The 22,185-nt window shown below is 44.2% G+C and overlaps 1 protein-coding gene across 1 annotated transcript in view; it reads left to right on the top strand.

The window, feature by feature from the left end:
* The window catches only part of LOC122934337 (zinc finger protein 436-like), a 32,212-nt gene extending 14,739 nt beyond the window's left edge, over positions 1-17,473 (top strand). Inside the window, exons 7-8 of the mRNA XM_044289734.1 lie at positions 15,085-15,198; positions 16,287-17,473. Of these exons, the coding sequence (XP_044145669.1) occupies positions 15,085-15,198; positions 16,287-17,251 (1,079 nt within the window). The 3' untranslated portion in view covers positions 17,252-17,473. The remainder of the gene's footprint in view (positions 1-15,084; positions 15,199-16,286) is intronic.
* Positions 17,474-22,185: the final 4,712 nt, after the last annotated feature.

Genomic DNA, 22,185 nt, shown 5'->3' on the forward strand with positions numbered 1-22,185 from the left:
TCTGTTATACACGTCGAACCCTGTTGATTTTTTGACATAATCGAGAGTAGATGCCCTACACTTTCCCCTTCTGCAAAAAACTGCTGTTTGTAGAACTGTCTCTTCCTATCTGCCACCTGAAGCAAATGACATCTCAGGTCCTCCTGTACTAGCTTTAAATTCCGGCTCGTTACCTCTGACGGATCTAATACATATGCCGCTTCCGCATCCTTGACAGCTGCATGCATACGAACATCAGTCTCCCTGGAGCGAGATTTATGCCTGTTAATCTGTTGAATTAGTACCCCTCGCAGAAACCCCTTCATGGCATCCCAAACTACGTGCAAAGGGGCCGTACCCGTGTTGAAAGAAAAATACTCCCTCAATGCCCCTTTCACATCATCCAACTCTCCCAGCGTCTGCAACCAAAAGGCATTACATTTCCACAATCTGGATCCCATTCTAGCGTCCCTTACTAAAGCTAACTCTATTTTAAGAGGAGAGTGGTCTGAGAGAGATCTGGAGAGATACTCTGTGGAGTGAACCAGAGGAAACGCAGCTGCATTAATCAAGGCTAAGTCTATTCTCGATAATGATGCAAAAGTGGAGGAATTACAAGAATAACTGCGAGACCCTGGGTGTTGTATCCTCCAGATGTCCAACAGTCCCACCTCTGTCATTATATTATTCAGAGGAGACACTCTTTGACACCTACCAACATCATGCACTCTGCATCTGTCCATTCGCTCATCCGGGACATTATTGAAATCCCCAATTATCAACCAAGGGACACTAGAATATTGCGCTAAGATATCTAATATTTTCCTCAAAGGGACCACTGAAAATGGAGGAGGAAAGTAAACTGATACCAGGACCATGCGTACCCCATCTATTTCGCAGAATACACATATAAACCTGCCCTCTTCATCTACATATTCCTGTAAACATAAAAAACGTATACTCCTATGGACCATTATGCTCACTCCCCTGGAATGTGAGGAGAACACCGCGTGCGACGAAAAGCCTGCCCAGGCCTTACTCACAGTGTGCAGTGATTGTTTAGTCAAATGAGTTTCCTGCAAGCAGTATATAGCCGGGTGGGAACCGCATCATATAACCAAACACACTTTGACGTTTCGTCGCATCAGCTAGTCCCCGCACATTCCAGCTAATTATTTTAGTCATTGGAGCCATTGACAGTTATGTTCCTAGCAATATGCCACACATTTATTTGAGCATGTAATTTCCCTAACGTTTCTCCTCGCCTCCACCGCCATTTAGTGCTGAAGTATGAGAACCCCTCCCTTCCCCCCCCATTAACTCCCCAATGTAACAACAGGAAAATTGATTCCATATACATAACAACATTTCCCACCCTAGATGGGCAGCTATAGTAACCGCTGCCTAGCTTGCAATACGGCATAGTCTAGCACCGTGTTAACTCCACACAGGCCAGAGTCCTTAGTAAGGTGAAGCACGCTGCTCGCGCTCCTGCAATCAAAGTGACTTCGTCACCAGACGAATAACTGAAAATGAACAGTAAAACTAAACATAGTCCGCACTCCTAGATACCAGAGTTCTCACTCCCATGTTATCAAAAAAGCACAGTAGATAAGGAAAGAATTGCTTCCAAGCCTCACGGGAAAAACAAAACGAGGCCTGCCAGAAGACTGTCCACCCCCTATCAAATGCGGGATCCCGGCCCGCAAGATAACCAGGAGTGCAAACAAAAGAGAAAAAAGGGGATTTCTCTGGGGGACAACGTTACCACCAGCATTGTCCTCTTCAAGTGTCCGGTTCTTTATGCTTCAGACGCTTTTCATGTAGATCCAGCCACTTTAGCGCGTCCTCCGGGTTTTCAAAGAAATGAGTGGCTCCCATGGCCGCCACCCTCAGTTTCGCTGGGAACAACATAGAGTATGGTACTTGGAGGTTCCTCAGCCTCCGCTTGATATCCAGGAAACGCGCCCTGCGCTTCTGAACTTCGGAAGAGTAGTCCGGGTATATTGAGATCGTCGCTCCATTAATGGATAGCTCCGGAAGGTCACGCGCTTTTTTCAAAATAGTGTCTCTGTCTTTGTAGTGCAAGATCTTGGCTAAGATCGGACGTGGGGGCCTCCCCGGAGGAAGCGGTCTAGTGGGCACTCTGTGCGCTCTTTCCACAGCATATAATGGAGACAGCCCTTTATCTTGAAAGTTTTCCAGCAGCCACTTTTCAATAAAATCAGTGGAGTTAGCTCCCTCAGCTTTTTCAGGGATACCCACTATTCTAATATTGTTGCGCCGCGACCTATTTTCAAGGTCGTCCGTTTTAGCAAACAGTTGTGCAATGTCCCGTCCAGACGTCTTGGCAGCCATTTTAAGGGGTGTCATTTCATCCTCCAGGCCAGACACTCTTTTTTCCACCTCAGTGGTTCTTTCAGAGATCTTATGCAGGTCATTTCTGATAATCACCAAATCCTCTCTAAGCCCCCCACTTGCAATGTCAGGGACTTGAGGGTGCTGCTGCACTGTGTCACTGCTTTCATGACATCCTGGAGTGTTGGCTCTTTATCATGAGGCACTTTTCCCCCCTCAGCTGCATGGCCCTGCTTGCCCGATCTCACTGAAGCCCGGGCTCCCTCCAGACCGCTCTCCCCCTCCACTGAGGAGTCCCCCTCCCCTTCTGAAGATACCTCTGCCTCCTCACAGTCTTTCAGACCCGCTCGCGCTGCTCCCGAATCGCGGGCATATTTGCTGAGCCGCGCCGCTACTTTCCGGCCCATCTCCTCCTGCGGGTCCTCTCCCTCATCCTCATCGGCGCCATATTGCTGCCGTTCCTCCCGCTCCTCTCTCAAACTCATCCGGCTCCCTCTTGACATTTTCGCCGATTTCTGCGAACTCCGGACCATATTCTCCACCTCCAGGCAGCTTTTTCACCACAGCAGGAGTACGGTAAGTGTCCCGGTGACTATATATCAGGATAACCGGCAGGAGCTCTTCACATGTGCGCCTTACTCCATGCCGCGCTAGGCCACGCCCCCCAGGTCTTGTCTTTTAACACAAAAAAATAATAAAAATCACCTACCTAGAACCAGGGTGGAATTATTTTGTGGAGGACCACCAAATCCTCCACTGCCCACCAGCCGTGGGCCTTCAATGCCACTGTCTCTGGTTCTCCCCCACCAAAGGGAGCAATTTGGGAGGCTGAAGGACCCTGCTAGACTCGAGGCTGAACAAGTCACTCCTCTTCTGGGAACGGAAGTTAGGTGAGTATGTAAGACACCCCCTCTCCAATACCTCGGTCCATTCATGCACACCATGTTTCCTCTGTAGCTGGCCGGGGCACTACTATCCTCATCAAGCCTTCCCTTCTGTACCTTTTATGTGTTACCAGTCCCAGCATACTGCTCTCTTCCTAGATGCAGTGCACTCTTTTCCTAGGTCCACTGCTGGCAGACCAGGGCTCGTGTTTCTCCTGGTCTGCACATGTTACAGACGCCCCCCTCCTCCCATCCCCTGAGGCTCGTCCTCTCCCTGGCCTCACCACATTCCTTCTGTCGCATAGAAAGCCGGTTTCCGCGGTCGTTTCTCCGACCATGGTAAGCCTGACACCACCTTCCATTCCAATCTGGCTGGCACTTCCTTTACTTCTGGCTTGGTGGCCCCTCACTTCTGGCTAGCATGCAGCTCTACTCCAGCCCCTGGCTTCATCTTTCAGTAGGCCATGGCGCATCATCAGTGTTTCTTCCCACTTCATATGCTCCTCCCATGGGGGATGGGGCCTTCCGCAGCCACCAACCACAGTTCAGTGCACCAAGGCTTCCTCCTTGGATTGGCCTGGATATCTTCCTCGACCTCCGTTCCAGCTCCTCCTCTTCATCCTCCTGGCTTGGATGAAGACACACGTGCTCTGACCTGCTCCTGAGACCCTTGGTTCTGCAAACGTGTAAGCTCCGCCCTTGGCAGCACCTCTCAACCATCTATATCTCTCCTGTAGGGTCTTAACTCATTTTGTTAGGTGAAGGCTGTTTATTCTGGGTTCGTCGTCCTCACTACTCACTTTCACAAAGTTCTATAGGGTGCATACCTTTGCATCCTCGGAAGCGGCTCTTGGCCGCAGGGTGCTGCAAACAACGGTGCCTTGACAGTATCCACAATTCTACAGTATTCTTTTATCTTCCACCCTTAGGGACTGCTCTAGAACATCCCAAGGTCTTTGCTGTGTCCCCCAATTACACGGAAACAAAACTGAGAATATGTATCAGATTTTACCAAAACAGCATGCTATATTGTCAGCAGATAACACCAGTTATGTGCAAATTAATTCGGACATGGAAGTGAGTCATTGATTCTCATTGTATTTTTTAAACTTTTTTACCTTCTAATGTGGAGATGGATATCACTCCCTAAAAGCAAAATTATTACTTTGAAAGAAAATACGGAAATGACCGTTCTGGAACTCTCAAAGGTAGTTGGTGTGGGGAAATCAAATGTTTCAAGAAATGTAAAACTAGATAAAGTGTTGAGTCCAAAAGAAACTTTGAGGAAAGCACACTGTGAAAGAAACAGGAAGACTACTCCACGAGATGATCCTCCAATTTAAAGAGTAAGTATCAAGAATCCTTAAAAGACATGCAGGGATATCAAGAGAAATAGTATCACATGGGGTTGTGTCACGGCTGTTTAAGGGTAACAAGAGTATACACAGTAAAAAGAGCTACTGACCGGACCCAAACTAGGGAAGAGAAAGGGTGACCCCTGTCAGACCCTCAACACTCTCCCTATGCTGCTAAAGCACATGCCCGGATCCAAATGGTGGAACGAGGCATGCCCGCGTACCTTAGACTGATGAGCCCTGTAACCCCTACAATAGTAGGATAACACTGACAGCATTATGTTAGTGTTATCCAATACATTCCAGACCTCTAAGGGTTACATGGCATCATAAATCAATATAATGCTGTGTGACCCTGTCAATGCTGGGAGGTCAGGATGGGAGCTGCTGCATACTCGCGCTGCGAGTCGGATGCGTGGGACTCGCTCATCTGAAAGGGGCCTAAAGCCCCTATCACACCTGCAGATAATTGCTTCGTATGAACACGTGTCAGCAACAGTCTGGCAGTGTAATACCGCCACCGATTACCCAATGAATGAGCAAACTCGTTCATCAGGCAATCAGCATCTTTCAGCATGCTGAAATATCACAATTTGATAGTGGCAGATTGTGCTGTCTAATCGCGATCTGCTGCCAGCAAATAACTACACAGCATGGGGGGCGAGTGATGGCATGATGATCGCTCCTCCCCATTCTGTGGAGGAGAACTCTGCATGTAATAGCAGCGGTCTCCTCCGCTAGCAAGCAGGCGATTGTTGGAAAGGAACGCTTCCCTCCCAACAATCGTCTGCAGAATCTGTATGCGTAATAGGGCCCTTAAATAAGTGGTTATGGGATCAGGAGATCAAAGATTAGACTTTACGTGAGCAACGGAACGCAGACATTCTGCAAATGAACTGATTTTTTTATTTAATATTTTGCAAAAACTGCTGAAAACTTTTAATAAATACCAATTGAAAATAATTATAGCCCAAAATTAGTAAAATGCAATCATAAAATTGCCCTGAAGGTCAGGATGGAGCATTCTGTCTACACATGTAGCACAAAGGAAGGCAGGAGGCTTGGGCCACAGTTTTCCCCTCCAAGGAACTTGAGCCTTTGCAGTAAGGGAAAAGGTAACTGCTTTCTATATGTGCCTGCTGTGTGTGTGTGTGTGTGTGTGTATAGGAGACGATAGGTATGTGCTTGCACAGAAGGATGTATCCTCTCTACTGTTTGGCTTAGGCCAGGTGGAAGTTACGGTAGTTGTACAATCATCAATTAATGATAGAGGTTTGTTAGGTATCATTTTAAATGGGAGCAAGCCACCCATCCTAGAATGTCAGTAGGACGAGTTGCATCCACTTGCAGGGCTTCCTGGGAGGTGGTCGGGACCACTCTACACACTGCGCTTGGAGCCTTACTACACACCGCCTTCTCTTTCCAAGATGGCATCATTACAATCTGCTGTAGAGTAGGAACTCTTCACTACAACAGATAAGACATTCTGTGTGCGATATACCATCATAGCTGAGCAGCCTGAAATTTTACCAGAAAAATGTTAGCACGTATGCCATAGTAGAGAAGTAATGATGTGATCCTGAAAGGCCCAACAATGTAAAACGAATGCCCCCCAGACAGCTCAGCAGCAGGTTGCTTGCAGCCACTTTAAATAGTTCCTGGTGCACCCCTTTATTAACCCCTTCCCGCATATGGACCCAACTGTACATCCAGATTGCATGTAAGTCACTGCAAGTAGGTGTACAGTTACATTCAAAATGTTTACAGACGTTGTGACACAGACTAACCAATCAGAGAGCATGTCAGTGTAAAAAGTTGGTTACATGCTCTGATCTTCACTCTTATCATATCCAGTGCTGCCTTTTCCGTGCCCCTTGCTGCCTCTGATGCTCCCCTTCTCCATCAGGTAGTACCTCCATGCTGGGTCCGATGCTCCCCCTGCTGTATGCAATCTGCCATGTACTCCTGTATGGAGCTGTCTCTTCCATCGGACCCCTTGATGAGTTTGCAGGGTCCTGATGGTTGTCATGGCAGCTGGAGGCCTTACAAAGGCCTCCAGGCTTGCCAGGTACCAAAGCCTGATCAGACCACATGTTAGATGACCAGGTGGGGGCAAAAAAAAGTGGAGAAAAAAAATTCTATAAATAAAACATCGTTTTTTTCCATATCCACTCATTTATCGCTGTGTCCGTAACTACCTGATCTATAAAACGATCATGTTACTTATCATGCACAGTAAATGTCATAAATAAAAATTAAGAAACAATAGGGCTAGGGCTCTTTAGGGACAGGAAGACAGAGAGATTAAAGGGCCCCTCCCTCCCTCTCCAGTGTTCTTCCTGTCTCTACAAGGATGGGAGCAGAGAAGGTCCTTACTTGGGATGAAGATGGAAGATGAAAAACCATATGGGAATTTATTTTAGAGGTCGGAGCTGTGTTGTGGGGTATCCAGCCTCCCCTTCCAACCATCACCCCCCCAGCTTTAGGCCTAGTTAGCACCTTTCGGTCTAGAGCAGGCATCCTCAAACTGTGGCCCTCTAGCTGTTGCAAAACTATAACTCCCAGCATGCCCGAACAGCCTACATGTATCAGCCTTTAGCAGAGCATTGTGGGAGTTGTAGTTTTACAAGAGCTGGAGGGCCGCAGTTTGAGGATGCCTGGTCTACAGGTTCTCTAGTCTCCCAGACTACCTTATGGCTAGTCTGCAGGTCAGCCATTTCCAGCAGCTGCGGTATTTGGGACTGTAGCCACTTCCCCTCTGGGAGCTTGCCTCCACGTTGTGGGCAGGAGCAGCATGGTCATGTGGGATATGGCGCATCGTGGCCATGTAATATACGTTACTTCCAGTGGAGCAAGAAGTGATGACCTTGGCGGCTGAAAAAAGAGGACGGCCTGCAGCGGTGATGGTTGAGGCCTTACTGGAAGACTGGTATTGTGAGGTACTAACTCTCCCAGGTGGGATTAAGTCCCCCAAAGGTGGAGGTGGTTCATCATGGTAACAGTCAGACTAACCTTAAGAACGCCCAGATCCCTGCAACACCTGACATCAGTGCAGACCCCCCTGTGCAGGGTTATGTAAGTTACATTCCCCCGTTTCATTCCTTTTTTTTTTTTCTGTATCTGCCCAATTAAAACAATAGGGGTTCTTGTCCTATTCTGTTTTATCAGGCGGAGAAAGAACTAGGACGCAAACGGATGGCATTTGTCAGACGGATCCGTCTGACAAATGCATTGAAATACCTGATACGCCTCTCCAGTGTCATCCGGAAAAATGGATCCGGTATTTATTTTTTTCACAGATTTAAAGGTCTGCGCATGAACAGATCCGTCAATGCACTAATGTATTTCAATGGAAATGAATGCCGGATCCGGAATTCCGGCAAGTGCTCAGGATTTTTGGCCGGAGAGAAAAATACAGCATGCTGTGGTACTTTCTCAGACTAAAAAATGTAGGAGGGACTGAACTGATGCATCCTGAACTAAATTCTCTCCATTCAGAATGCATTAGGATAAAACTGATCAGTTTTTCCCGGTATTGAACCCCTGTGATGGAACTCGATACCGGAAAAGAAAAACGCTAGTGTAATAGTACCCTGAGGTAACTATTCAAACAGAACAAAACAGAACAATAGTCTTGGAGGTGATTAGATTGATATATTCTGTAATACAGTAGTATTTGGGGACATGGCTGCCATCCATGTTTCCCATTGATGCATGAATTTATCCACTTTAGGCCTCATGCACACGACCATTTTTTTTTTAAGGTCCGCAAAAACGGGGTCCGTAGGTCCGTGATCCGTGACCATTTTTTCGTCCGTGGGTCTTCCTTGTTTTTTGGAGGATCCACGGACATGAAAAATGAAAAAAAAAATCTAAGTCAAGTTTGCCATTGAAATGATAGGAAAAAACGGAGACGGATCACGGACGCGGATGACAATCTTGTGTGCATCCGTGATTTTTCACGGACCCATTGACTTGAATGGGTCCGTGAACCGTTGGCCGTGAAAAAAATAGGACAGGTCATATTTTTTTCACGGCCAGGAAACACGGATCACGGATGCGGCTGCCAAACTGTGCATTTTCCGATTTTTCCACGGACCCATTGAAAGTCAATGGGTCAGCGAAAAAAAAAAAGGAAAACGGCACAACGGCCACGGATGCACACAACGGTCGTGTGCATGAGGCCTTACTTGTAGGCCATAATTTTCTCAAACGGGCAGTTAGTGTGCACTTTAGATTTAGAATATCCGCTATTGTAGGAATAACATTTAGTGATTGCCACTTTCGTTGCTAAGAATAAATGGGCTACTGGAACTTGGCTATGAGGTGGAATGGAGTGTATATCTATGAAAAAGAGTGCCCGACAGGGAGGCATATCAATGGTAAAACGAAAGTAATTAGACGCTGTTTTAAATATGTCTGACCATAAAGAATACACTTACGGGCATGACCAAAGCACGTGTATGAGGGTACCTCTACAACCGCAACCCCTCCAGCAAAGATGAGTGGCACCTGGGTAAATTCTTCTAAGTTTATCAGGGGTATAGTGCCATCTCCGGCAGGTTTTAATTGCTGCCTCATACAGAGTGCTGCTACGAAAGGTAGCTGTAATAAATTTGAAGGTATCTGCCCACTCTGTTTCAGTAATAGTCGTTTGTAGCTCTTTATCCCATTCCCTAAGAGGGACGGTTTTAGAGGAAGTTGCTTTTGACCCCAGAGCCAAGTAAAACGGCTTGATGCCTGATTTGCTGAGAGGTTGGGTTGGAGTGGACCACAGCTTGATAATCTCTTTATTGGCAATCGCCTGATATGGAGATTTGGATTGTAGGAAGTGTCGTACTTGCAAGTATTTAAAGAAGTCTACTACCCATGGGGATCCCAAACTCTTGCTGAAGGTCCGCGAATTACTTGATAATCCCATCTTTGTATAGCAGGTTGATACACTGAACTCCCAGGGATCGCCACTTAACTAGGTTTGTTTCTGGAAGATCCAATTCTAGAAGTTGGAGAGGGGATGCATTCAGCAGAGAGGTGGCCTGGTGCTTGCTATTATGATGGAAAAGTACGCCAATGGTGTATTGAGGCACTTAGTAAAGCTGGTAGAGGAGGTGTTTTAAATGGGTAGGCCCTAATAGTGTTTATAAGAAGGGTTTTGAGATTTTTATTAAAGCCTAGATCTGCTTCAATTTGTACCCATGAAGATTTGGGCACTTGCATCTACCAATACCTTAGGGCCTGGATCTGGGTTGCTAAAAAGTAATCCAGTATGTTTGGAAGGCCCAGTCCACCTTTTGGTTTTGACTTTTGTTATTATACCTGCGGCGATTCTCGGTTTACTCCCTGCCCACACAAAGTTATTGAGCAGGGCTTGTACCTTCCTAAAAAATACATTGGGAACCCTAATGGGGACCATCCTAAAAATGAACAAAAGTTTTGGTAATATTAACATTTGAAAAGCTGCAATTTGTTCTACCCAAGATATTTTAATGTTTTCCATATGAAGCCATATCTTGTTTGATCGTGTCTAGTAAGGGAACATAGTTAAGTTGATATTACCGTGATATTGATAGTGGGGTGGCTACTCCTAGATATTGAACGTGATCGTGTCTCCAGTCAAAGGGAAAGTCCTGTTTAAGGGAGTGGAGAGCATGGGCTGGGATGTTCAATGGGAGTATTTGAGATTTTGTCTTTCACCTTGTAGCAGAATAGGCGACCATATTGTTTGATTAAAGAAAGTGCGGTTGGTAAAGATTTCTGCGGAAAGAATAGGGTCAGAAGTACATCATCTGTATAAAGGGATATGCAGTGCCTTCTGTCCCCAATATGGACACCTGAGATTTCTGGGTGTAGTCCGATTGCCTGAGCGAGGAGCTCTATAGCGAAGATGAAGATCAGAGGTGAAAGGGCACCCCTGACGAGTGCCATTTGTTAAATAAAAGGGTGACGATAAGGCACTGTTTAAGAATACTTTTGCCGAAGGTTTGGAGTATAAAGCCTTTGTAGCAGTGATAATGGACTCTCCCTGTCCCATGATCTCCAAAACCGAGAAGGCGAACGACCAGTTCAGGCGGTCGAATGCCTTCTCGGCGTCAAGAGTCACCAGCAAGGCCCCCTCCCCTCTCTGATTGATTCAATCGGATCTAGGGCACGACGGGTGTGATCTGTAATTTGTCAGCCCTTGACAAAACCTGTTTGGTCCTGATCGATCAGGAGAGGCAAGACCGCTGACAGTCTGGTAGCTAAAATCTTGGCGTATATTTTTAAATCTGTATTAAGCAGAGAAATAGGACAGAAATGTTGAGGCTTGTCAGGAGGCTTGCCGGGCTTTGGTAAGGCCACTGTCGTCACTTCAAGCATTTCATTAGGGAAGGATCCTTCTTGAAAGGCTTTGTTAAATCCTGATGTTAGGTGAGGTACCAAATGTTCTTGAAAGGTTTTAAAATAAAGATTGGAGAGACTGTCTGGGCCTGAGGATTTGTGCAAGGGGAGGGAATTAATTGTTTTGGCCACTTCAGCCTGGGATATGGGAGCAGACAGAAGGTTGCTTTGTTGGGAGGATAGCGATGGGAAATTTAGATTATTCAAATATGCGAAAATATCTGGAGTGGGTGCTATATACGTTTCAGCTGAATTCTGCAGATTGTATAGGGCCTGAATAATACTCCACAAACTGATCTGCTATTGCTGTCGGGCCATATAACTTACAACCAGTGGTAGAGTGGATAATATAGGGGATTCTGGACTTTGCCGCGCGTAATTTAAGGTGACTGGCGAGCAATTGTCCAGTTTTGTTATCCTGGGCATAGCAGCGGGCTTTTATTGATCTCAAGTTTTTCTCGTAGTTAAAGAGAAGGCACTCCTTAAGTTGTGTGGGAGTGAATTTGTGTGGCTCTATCTGAGGAGAAGGATTTTTTGTTAAGGGATTCTAGGGTGGTTAGTTGAGAGAGGATATTTAGCATTTTTTATTCTCTCTGCTTTTTCACCTTGTGGCCTAGTTTGATAAAGATGCCCCTGATAAAGGCCTTGTGGGCGTTCCACAAACTGTAGGGACTTGAGACTGAATTACTATCAAAGCTGTAATATTCGGTGAGAGCTTTGGCGAATTCAGCTTTGTGAACCGTATTCGAGATAAGATAAGGGCTACAACGCCATAGGGTATCTCTAATATTGTAAGTTTCTTGGACAGAGTGGGATACGGAGACCACTTAATCACTCCTGGTGGATTTTGTAACTAGCTGTAAGAGTGATCTACTTACTAGGAATAAATCAATGCATGAATATGTCTTATGTACAGGTGAAAAGAAGGAATAATCTCGTTCAGAGGCATGTTGGAGTCTCCAGATGTCGTACAGCTCTTCATGACTCAACAAAGGAGAGAGGGTAGGATATGAACCTCTGCTACTTGCGGTGGAGTCTACCTCCGCATCGGGCACTAGGTTGAAGTCACCACATAGGATTAAAGGGGTTCTGCACTTTGTTTAAACTGATGATCTATCCTCTGGATAGATCATCCGCATCTGATCGGTGGGGTCTGACACCCGGGACCCCCGCCGATCAGCTGTTTGAGAAGGCAAACGCTTTAACTTATCCAGGCCATTCTGAGATTGTTTTTTTTGTCACATATTGTACTTCATGACACTGGTAAAATGGAGTAAAAAAAAATATTTTTATTTATAAAACAAATACCAAATTTGCCAAAAAATGTGAAAAATTTGCAAATTTACAAGTTTCAATTTCTCTACTTCTATAATACATAGTCATTTCTACAAAAATAGTTATTACTTTACATTTCCCATATGTCTACTTCATGTTTGGATCATTTTGGGAATTACATTTTATTTTTGGGGAATGTTACAAGGCTTAGAAGTTTAGAAGCAAATCTTTAAATTTTTCAGAAATTTTCAAAAACCCACTTTTTAAGGACCAGTTCAGGTCTGAAGTCACTTTGTGAGGCTTACATAATAGAAACCACCCAAAAATGACCCCATTCTAGAAACTACACCCCTCAAGGTATTCAAAACTGATCTTAAAAACGTTGTTAACCCTTTAGGTTTCCCACAATAATTAATGGAAAATAGAGATACAATTTCAAAATTTCACATTTTTTGCTGATTTTCCATATTAATATTTTTTTTCCAGTTACAAAGCAAGGGTTAACAGCCAAACAAAGCTCAATATTTATGGCTCTGATTCTGTAGTTTACAAAAACACCCCATATGTGGTTGTAAACCGCTCTACGGGCACACGGCAGGGCGCAGAAGAAAAAGAATGCCATACGGTTTTTGGAAGGCAGATTTTGCTGGACTGTTTTTTTTGACACCATGTACCATTTGAAGCCCCCCTGATGCACCCCTAGAGTAGAAACTCCAAAAAAGTGACCTCATTTTAGAAACTACGGGATAGGGTGGCAGGTTTTTTTTGTACTAGTTTAGGGTACATATGATTTTTGGTTGCTCTAGATTACACTTTTTGTGAGGCAAGGTAACAAGAAATGGCTGTTTTGGCACCGTTTTTATTTTTTGTTATTTACAACATTCATCTGACAGGTTAGATCATGTGGTATTTTTATAGACCAGGTTGTCACGGATGCGGCGATACCTAATATGTATACTTTTATTTATTTATGTAAGTTTTACACAATGATTTCATTTTTGAAACACAAATTTTTTGTTTTAGTGTTTCCATAGTCTGAGAGCCATAGTTTTTCAGTTTTGGGGCAATTATCTTGGGTAGGTTATGATTTTTGCGGGATGAGATGACGGTTTGATTGGAACTATTTTGGGGTGCGTATGACTTTTTGATCGCTTGCTATTACACTTTTTGTGATATAAGGTGACAAAAAAATAGCTTTTTTTTTACACTGTTTTTTTTTTTTTACGGTATTCACCTGAGGGGTTAGCTCATGTGATATATTTTTATAGAGCAAGTTATTACGGACGTGGAGATACCTAATATGTATACTTTTTTTATTTATGTAAGTTTTACACAATGATTTCATTTTTTAAACTAATAAAATCATGTTTTAGTGTTTTTATAGTTTGAGAGCCATAGTTTTTTTTCATTTTTTTGGCGATTTATCTTAGGTAGGGTCTAATTTTTTTGCTGGATGAGATGACTGTTTGATTTTGGGGTGCATATAACTTTTTGATCGCTTGCTATTACACTTTTTGTAATGTAAGTTGACAAAAATTGTTTTATTTATTTTTTACGGTGTTCATCTGAGGGGTTAGGACATGTGATATTTTTATAGAGCCGGTCGATACACAGCGATACACATACCTAATATGTATACTTTTTATTTATTTATGTAAGTTTTACACAATAACAGCTTTTTTAAAACAAATAAAATATGTTTTAGTGTCTCCATATTCTGAGCCATAGTTTTTTTTATTTTTGGAGCGATTGTCTCAGGTAGGGGCTCATTTTTTGCGGGATGAGGTGACTGTTAGATTGGTACTATATTGGTGGGCATACGCCTTTTTGATCGCTTGCTGTTGTACTTTTTGTGATGTAAGGTGACAAAAAAATTGTCCTGGTTGATGCCAGTCACTGAGAAAAGACTCCATGGCACCTTAGGAAATGTTTCATATCAATGTTTGGTTCCCCTCTTGGCACTTACAGTGTGCCATTCCGGTTCGAGATGATGTAGGGGGGGATGGTGAGTTTCTTCTGTGGATGAAACTGGAATGTTCCATGACCCCAATAAACGACGACCCTCATCAATGGAGGCAATGCTGTGTTGCTTGACGTTATGGTTGATAATCAGCTTCACAGGGAAGCCCCACATATATGATTTTATGATCCCTCAGAGCAATGGTGACAGGAGCCAGCAAACGCCTCTGGCGCAGTGTGGCAGAAGATAAATCTACATAGAGTTTCACCGACTGCTAAGGCGCTGGCAGCTCTGGGAGTTGACGGGCCGCTGACAAAACAGTCTCTTTGGTCTTATAGAAATGGATCCTGGTTAGAGTGTCTCTAGGAGCCGTTTTTGGTAGGTGTCATGGTTTAGGGATCCTATGAGCCCGATCAATAATCAAATCGTGAGTGGAACAAGAGGGTAGGAGCTTTTGCATTAGGGATTTTAGATAGTTCGTGAGATCAGCGGGCCCAATATCCTCCGGGATCCCCCTGAACTAAATATTATTCCGCCTGGAGCGATCTTCTAGGTCGTTTATCTTAGCTTTAATGCGGTCAATCTCGCTGGAAATTTCCTCCTAGTTATCTATAAGCTGATTGTAGGAGACAGCAAACTCTTCCATTTTAGACTCCACGTAAGAGAGTCTGGAGTCTAAGCCTGTGATGGAGGATTGTAGTGGTACTAGTAGTGAAGAAAAGTCCCTGTGTAGTGCTGTGCTGAACACTATCAACATATTTTTCAGAAGGGTGCTTGAAGTAGGGGGTATCAGAGGTGATTAACTCCTGCAGTGCAGTTGAGATATAGTAAATGGCCGGGGACCCTGGGCTCACCTCTTCTGACATTGTCTGAAGTCTGGATCGCTGTTTCGCAGGGCTCTTCACTACAGGGGAAGGTGGCGCCCGCGTTCCCACGTGGTCTTGGAAAGGAGAGGCCCCGACCGTGCCCGCACTGTTCGATCCTCCAGCTGCAGGACTGGGGCTAGCAGGTGAGTAGCGCTGCTGGTTGGCGTCCAGGAGAACTTCACAATGCCCTGGTGGAGAGGGTGCATGGACCGCTGCAGTGTGAGGAGAGGGCGGGTCAGGCGCGGCTGAGACAGGTGGCGCTGCGTCCACGCCATTCTCAAAGTAAAACTCGAGCCTGCCTTGCTTTGCATGGGATCTCTTCCCCCTCTGCATCCTAGGCAGGCTTAGCTGAGGAACCAGGCACAGTTAACAGCGGTGTAGGAGAGGGGAATTAGCTGTGGTAATGTCTGGTTGTGCCGGAGCTAAAGGTTCATGCGGCCATCTCGTTCTGCTGCCAGTATATAATATATTTGATAGATGACTTTCAGTATCAATTTCTCTGGTGGGCCCCGTGTACCCCAGTCCGACACTGGTTACACTTGTTCCAAAGCTGTGACTCCTTTTGTACATGATCATACTGCTCCTCTCCTCTGGTGTGTTCTGTGCTACAGTGCATGTAACTGTCAGTGTGAGATGGACTCCACCTAATATCACTGACTCACAGATCACTTCATGATTCTCCACTGAGCATTTCACTAGAACAGTAGGGCGATGGACACACTGAAATGTGAACCTACGAAGATGCTGGCTTCAACACAAGAGTGGAAAATACAAGTGATCAGCCTGGTGACCTAACATTAAGATCTACTGGTCTACTATTATATTGTGATCTGTTTTTCCACCATGGTCAGAAAGTAGTTGAATTTTTGTCCATGCCTTTTAATTTGAATGTTTATCAATATAAGGTTAAAGGGGTTGTGCAAGAATGGGGTTTTTGTCAAACCCTCCATTCTGCCGGACCTGCAAAGGTAAGATCACTCACCTGCTTCCCAGCGCAGAGTCCCTGCTCCTACTTCTCCTGGCTTGCGCTGTGCTGCTGGGCTCCAGCAATGTCAACATCTGGTTTGGCAGCTCCAGTGTCAGAAGAAGGAGCTGGAAGCCAATGCTGGGAAGCAAGTTAGTGAGCTTCCCTTTGCAGGTCCAGCAGAATGGGGGGGGGGTCCATTCTTACACCATCCCTTTTATTATTAATTTTAAATAATATAACTTTAATCAGATTTATTCTTGGCAGATGACTGTACTGGGAACTCAGAGAAACATCTGATATCCTTAGATTTTAAAGCAGATTATTTTGGTGTCAGAGAAGATACATGTGAAGAGCATGCCATTATTCCAGATGTACCCTCGGCCTTTCACAGCAAAGATCTATCATCTAAACCTTTGGATAGGTTTCAATCCTCTGATTTATCACAGACTGTTAAGCAGAATAAAAGACACAGAAGAAGTGTTCAACATCAAAAAACTCCCACAGGGAAGAAGACCTTTTCATGCTCAGAATGTGGAACACATTTTAACTATAAATCAAAACTTGTTAGACATCAGAGAATTCACACAGGGGAGAAGCCATTTTCTTGTTCAGAATGTGGAAAAAGCTTTCTTCAGAAATCTGATCTTAGTAAGCATCAGAGAATTCACACAGGGGAGAAGCCGTTTTCATGCTCAGAATGTGGAAAAAGTTTTAACCATAAATCAAACCTTGTTAAACATAAGAGAATTCACACTGGGGAGAAAAAATTTTCATGTTCAGAATGTGGAAAAAGTTATTACCAGAAATCGGATCTTCATAAGCATCATCGAATTCACACAGGGGAGAAACCATTTTTATGTTCAGAATGTGGTAAAAGTTTCCCCCAGAAATCAGATCTTCTTCAGCATCAGAGAATACACACAGGGAAGAAACCATTTTTATGCTCAGAATGTGGGAAAAGTTTTCACCGAAAATCACATCTTCTTAACCATCAGAGAATTCATAGAGGGGAGAAGCCATTTTCCTGTTCAGAATGTGGAAAATGTTTTAACCATAAATCAAATCTTGTTAAACATCAGAGAGTTCACACAGGGGAGAAACTATGTTCATGTGCAGAATGTGGGAAAACGTTTCAACAGAGATTGGAGTTTAGTAGGCATAAGAGCACTCACACAGGGAGGAAACAATTTTTATGCTCAGACTGTGGGAAATGTTTTCGCCGGAAATAACCTATTCCTGATCAAAGAATTCACACAGGGGAGAATCCATTTTCATGCTCAGAATGTGAAAAACATGTTATCCATAAATCAGATGTTGTTCTACATCACAGAATTCACACAGGGGAGAAGCCATTTTCCTGTTCAGAATGTGGTAGACATTTCACCCATAAATCACATCTTGTTAAACATGAGAAAATTTACACAGGGGAGAAGCCATATTCATGTTTAGAATGTGGGAAAAGATGACTTTATTACATAAGAAAATTTACACAGGGCGAAGCCATTTTTGTGCTCAGGATTGCCCCTAGAGGCTAAATTTGCATAAAATAAAAGTTAACTTTTCACAAAAAATTAGGCAGCTAGAAAGAAGAGACGAAGACTGTTGGCTTCAGCTGATATTAGTAAATATCTAAAGTCAGCCAGTTTAATGACTATGTTCCTGATGGCAAAAGCCTTTTAACTTCATAATTCGTTATTTCATTCTGGAGAAAAAGTACTTTTACTCCATATACAGATGAGTAGTTAAGGGCAGGCATGTCCAAACTGCGGCCCTCCAGCTGTTGCAAAACTACAACTCCCAGCATGCCTGGGTAGCTTACAGCTATTAGGGCATGCTGGGAGTTGTAGTTTTGCAACAGCTGGAGGGCCGCAGTTTGGACATGCCTGAGTTAAGGCTAAATGCACACGATCAGGATTGTGTGCGTATTTTCAGCGTGGATTTGCGTGCGGAAAATACGCATCGTAGGTCATGTACATTGTATTCTATGAGAAATTTCCATTCTCAATGCACACGCTGCAGTTTTTTTCCGTGCGGTGTGGATTTTAAAATCCGCAGCATGTCAATTTTATTTTATTTTTCCTGACCGGATTTTCTTCATTCATTTCTTTATTCACACCAAATTCGCACGCAAATCCACACCGGATTGACCGCATGGATTTGTCTGCAAACACTTGAGGATTTCAGTGCGGATTCTCTGCACATGAATCCTTAACGTGTGCATGTACCCTAAAGGGGTTGTGTCACTTTAGCAAATTGCATTTATTATGTAAAGAAAGTTGATACAAGGCACTTACTAATGTATTGTTATTATCCATATTGCTTCATTTTTAAATCACATGGATTCATTTTTCCATCACATTATACATTTATTATTTCCATGCAATGCAAAACTGAATCCAGCCAGCAAAGGAAGCAATATGGATAATAACAATACGTTAGTGTCTTGTATTAACTTTCTCTACATGATAAATGACACTTCCTGAAGTGACACAACCCCTTTTACCACCTCAGCCCCCCTAGCTTAAACACCCTTAATGACCAGACCACTTTTTACAATTCTGCACTACACTACTTTCACGGTTTATTGCTCGGTCATACAACTTACCACCCAAATTAATTTTGCCTCCTTTTCTTCTCACTAATAGATCTTTCATTTGGTGGTATTTCATTGCTGCAGACATTTTTACTTTTTTTGTTATTAATCGAAATTTACCGAAATGTTTGCAAAAAAATGAAACTTTTCACTTTCAGTTGTAATTTAATTAAAAAAAAACTAAATTTCTATATACATTTTTCTCTAAATTTATTGTTCTACATGTCTTTGATAAAATAAAATGTTTGGGTAAAAAAAGAAATGGTTTGGGTAAAAGTTATAGCGTTTACAAATTATGGTACAAAAATGTAAATTTCCGCTTTTTGAAGCAGCTCTGACTTTCTGATCACCTGTCATGTTTCCTGAGGTTCTACAATGCCCAGACAGTACAAACACCCCACAAATGACCTCATTTCGGAAAGTAGACACCCTAAAGCTCCATTCACACGCCCGTGATGTGTTGCGGACCCGCAAATTGCGGGTCCGCAACACACCAGCCCGGCACCCCCATAGAAATGCCTATTATTGTCTGCAAGCTGCGGACAAGAATAGGACGTGTTCTATCTTTTGCGGAGCTGCGGACCTGAAGATCGGGGACGCGCTCCGCAATTGCGGCTGCAGACAGCACACTGTGTGCTGTCCGCATCCATTCCGTCCCCATAGAATAGAGAATAAATGGGTCCGCACCCGTTCCGGAACGGATGCGGACACATTCTGCGGACGTGTGAATGGAGCCTAAGGCCGAATGCACGCGGCCGTTTACCGCGGGCTGGATTCCTGCTGAGAGCAGGAGCGCATGGCGTCATTGGTTGCTATGACGCCGTACGCTCCCTGCTGCTGCAGCAATACAGTAATACACTGGTATAGATCATACCAGTGTATTACTGTATTGCGGCAGCAGGGAGCGCACGGCGTCATAGCAACCAATGACGCCATGCGCTCCTGCTCTCAGCAGAAATCCAGCCCGTGGTTCCACGAACTGCTCACGGCCGTGTGCATTCGGCCTAAGGTATTCGCTGATGGGCATAGTGAATTCATAGAACTTTTTATTTTTTGTCACAAGTTAGCGGAAAATTATATATATATTTTTTTCTTACAAAGTCTCATATTCCACTAACTTGTGACAAAAAAATAAAAACTTTCATGAACTCACTATGCCCATCATGAAATACCTTGGGGTGTCTTCTTTCCAAAAAGGGGTCACATGTGGGGTATTTATACTGCCCTGGCATTTTAGGGGCCCTAATGTGTGAGAAGTAGTTTGAAATCAAAATGTGTAAAAAATGCCCTGTGAAATCCTAAAGGTGCTCTTTGGAATTTGGGCCCCTTTGCCCATCTAGGCTGCAAAAAAGTGTCACACATGTGGTATTTCTGTACTCAGGAGAAGTCGGGCAATGTGTTTTAGGGGTCTTTTTACACATGCCCATGCTGGGTGAGATAAATATCTCTGTCAAATGACAACTTTGTATAAAAAAAATGGGAAAAGTTGTCTTTTAGAGAGATATTTCTCTCACCCAGCATGGGTATATGTAAAAAGACACCCCAAAACACATTGCCCAACTTCTCCTTCACCCCAAAACACATACGGACCTCTGAATGGAGCCTTACAGGGGGGTAATCAATGACAGGGGGGTGATCAGGGAGTCTATATGGGGTGATCACCCCCCTGTCATTGATCACCCCCCTGTAAGGCTCCATTCAGACGTCCATATGTGTTTTGCGGATCCGATCCATGGATCCGTAAAACACATACGGACCTCTGAATTGGAGCCTTAGAGGGGGGTGATCAATGACAGGGGGGTGATCATGGAGTCTATATGGGGTGATCACCCCCCTCTAAGGCTCCATTCAGATGTCCGTATGTGTTTTGAGGATCCATGGATCGGATCCGCAAAACGCATACGGACGTCTGAATGGAGCCTTACAGGGGGGTGATCAATGACAGGGGGTGATCAGGGAGTCTATATGGGGTGATCACCCCCCTGTAAGGCTCCATTCAGACGTCCGTATGTGTTTTGCGGATCCGCAAAACACGGACACCGCGGATCCGCAAAACACATACTGACATCTGAATGGAGCCTTCCAGGGGGGTAATCAATGACAGGGGGTGATCAATGACAGGGGGGTGATCAGGGAGTCTATATGGGGTGATCAGGGGGTTAATAAGTGCCGTCAAAATCACATGTCATCCAAGAGAGAGGGAAATTAGCTAACTGGCTATTAAGTCTGCCTACACATGATGCGATCCTGGCAGTGGGATTTGCCCGCAGCTCACCGCTCACCGCTAATTGCTGGGATGCATCTGTTTCAGATGACATGTATAAGCGCTCCCTGGCAGTTATCAATGCGCCGCATGCGTATCCTGTTGCTGAGGTGACATTAAAACACTAAATACGATCCAGATAACGCACCTATATGTCCACCATGTGCACAGAGTATTTTCCATTGAAGACAATGTGTCACCAGGATTTTGCTTCCCTTTCTAAGAGGCCATGCAGGGTCACTTACTTTGTTTCCTATAGTAGTTTTCTTAACCCTTACGTGCACCGTGACATATAGTTATGTCATGGCGCACAGTAAGGAGTGTGGCGCACGCTGAGCCTGCTCTATACATGGTGGGGACTGGTTGTGTAATAAAGCCGGCACCCAGCCTCCGTGACTGGGATTGGCGACTATGCGATCCTGGTCATTAAATCCCTCAGCTGCCTTAGTTAATTGTGACTACTAGGGATGAGCAAACTTCAAGTTGTGAAGTTTGGGTTCGGGGATATGCTGAATTGTGTTATGTATTCGGTTACCACGGAGCATAACACAATTCCATGACGGAATGTTTTTAGAGGCATTCCATCATAATAGAAGTCTATGGCCAGCACAACGGATCCGTTGTCACTATCCGTCCAGGGGTTGTCCAGTGGTTAACATTGATGACCTATCGTCAGGATAGGTCATCAATATCTGATCGGCGGGTGTCGGACACCTGGCACCTCCACGGATCAGCTGGCGGAGCACCAGTGGAGCTGTGGTGTAGTGTGATTGCACTTGAGTGGAGCGGCTACTTGTATTACAATGCACTTCCGAGACGAAGTGCAGTGTCATTAAGATGAAGAGGCCCTCACATATGGGGCACCATCTCTTCAAACAGCTGATCAGTCATTGATGACCCATCAATATTAACCGCTGGATAACCCATTTAGAAGAAGAGAAATTCAAATTTTGAAAATTGCTAATTTTTCCAAATTTTCAGTGAATTTGGGATTTTTTATAAATAGTAATAACATATCGCCCGAAATTTACCACTAACATTAAGTATGATGTGTCACGTAAATACAGTCTTGATGGAATAAGTAAAAGCATTCCAAATGTACTTATTACCACTGATAAGTGCACGTCAGATTTTAAAAATGGCGCTTCGACATTTGGTCCAAACTGGCTTTAGCCAGTTAAACAATAATATCATGTTATATTAACTACTGATTGTACAACAGCTGATCGTATTCCACATTATGCTTCCCCCATCAGAACATACTGTATTATCACTTTCACCACTTATTGCTGCTCCATGTTAACGGT

Source organism: Bufo gargarizans, chromosome 4, assembly GCF_014858855.1.
Source record: "Bufo gargarizans isolate SCDJY-AF-19 chromosome 4, ASM1485885v1, whole genome shotgun sequence".
In the NCBI taxonomy this organism is placed as follows: Eukaryota; Metazoa; Chordata; class Amphibia; order Anura; family Bufonidae; genus Bufo; species Bufo gargarizans.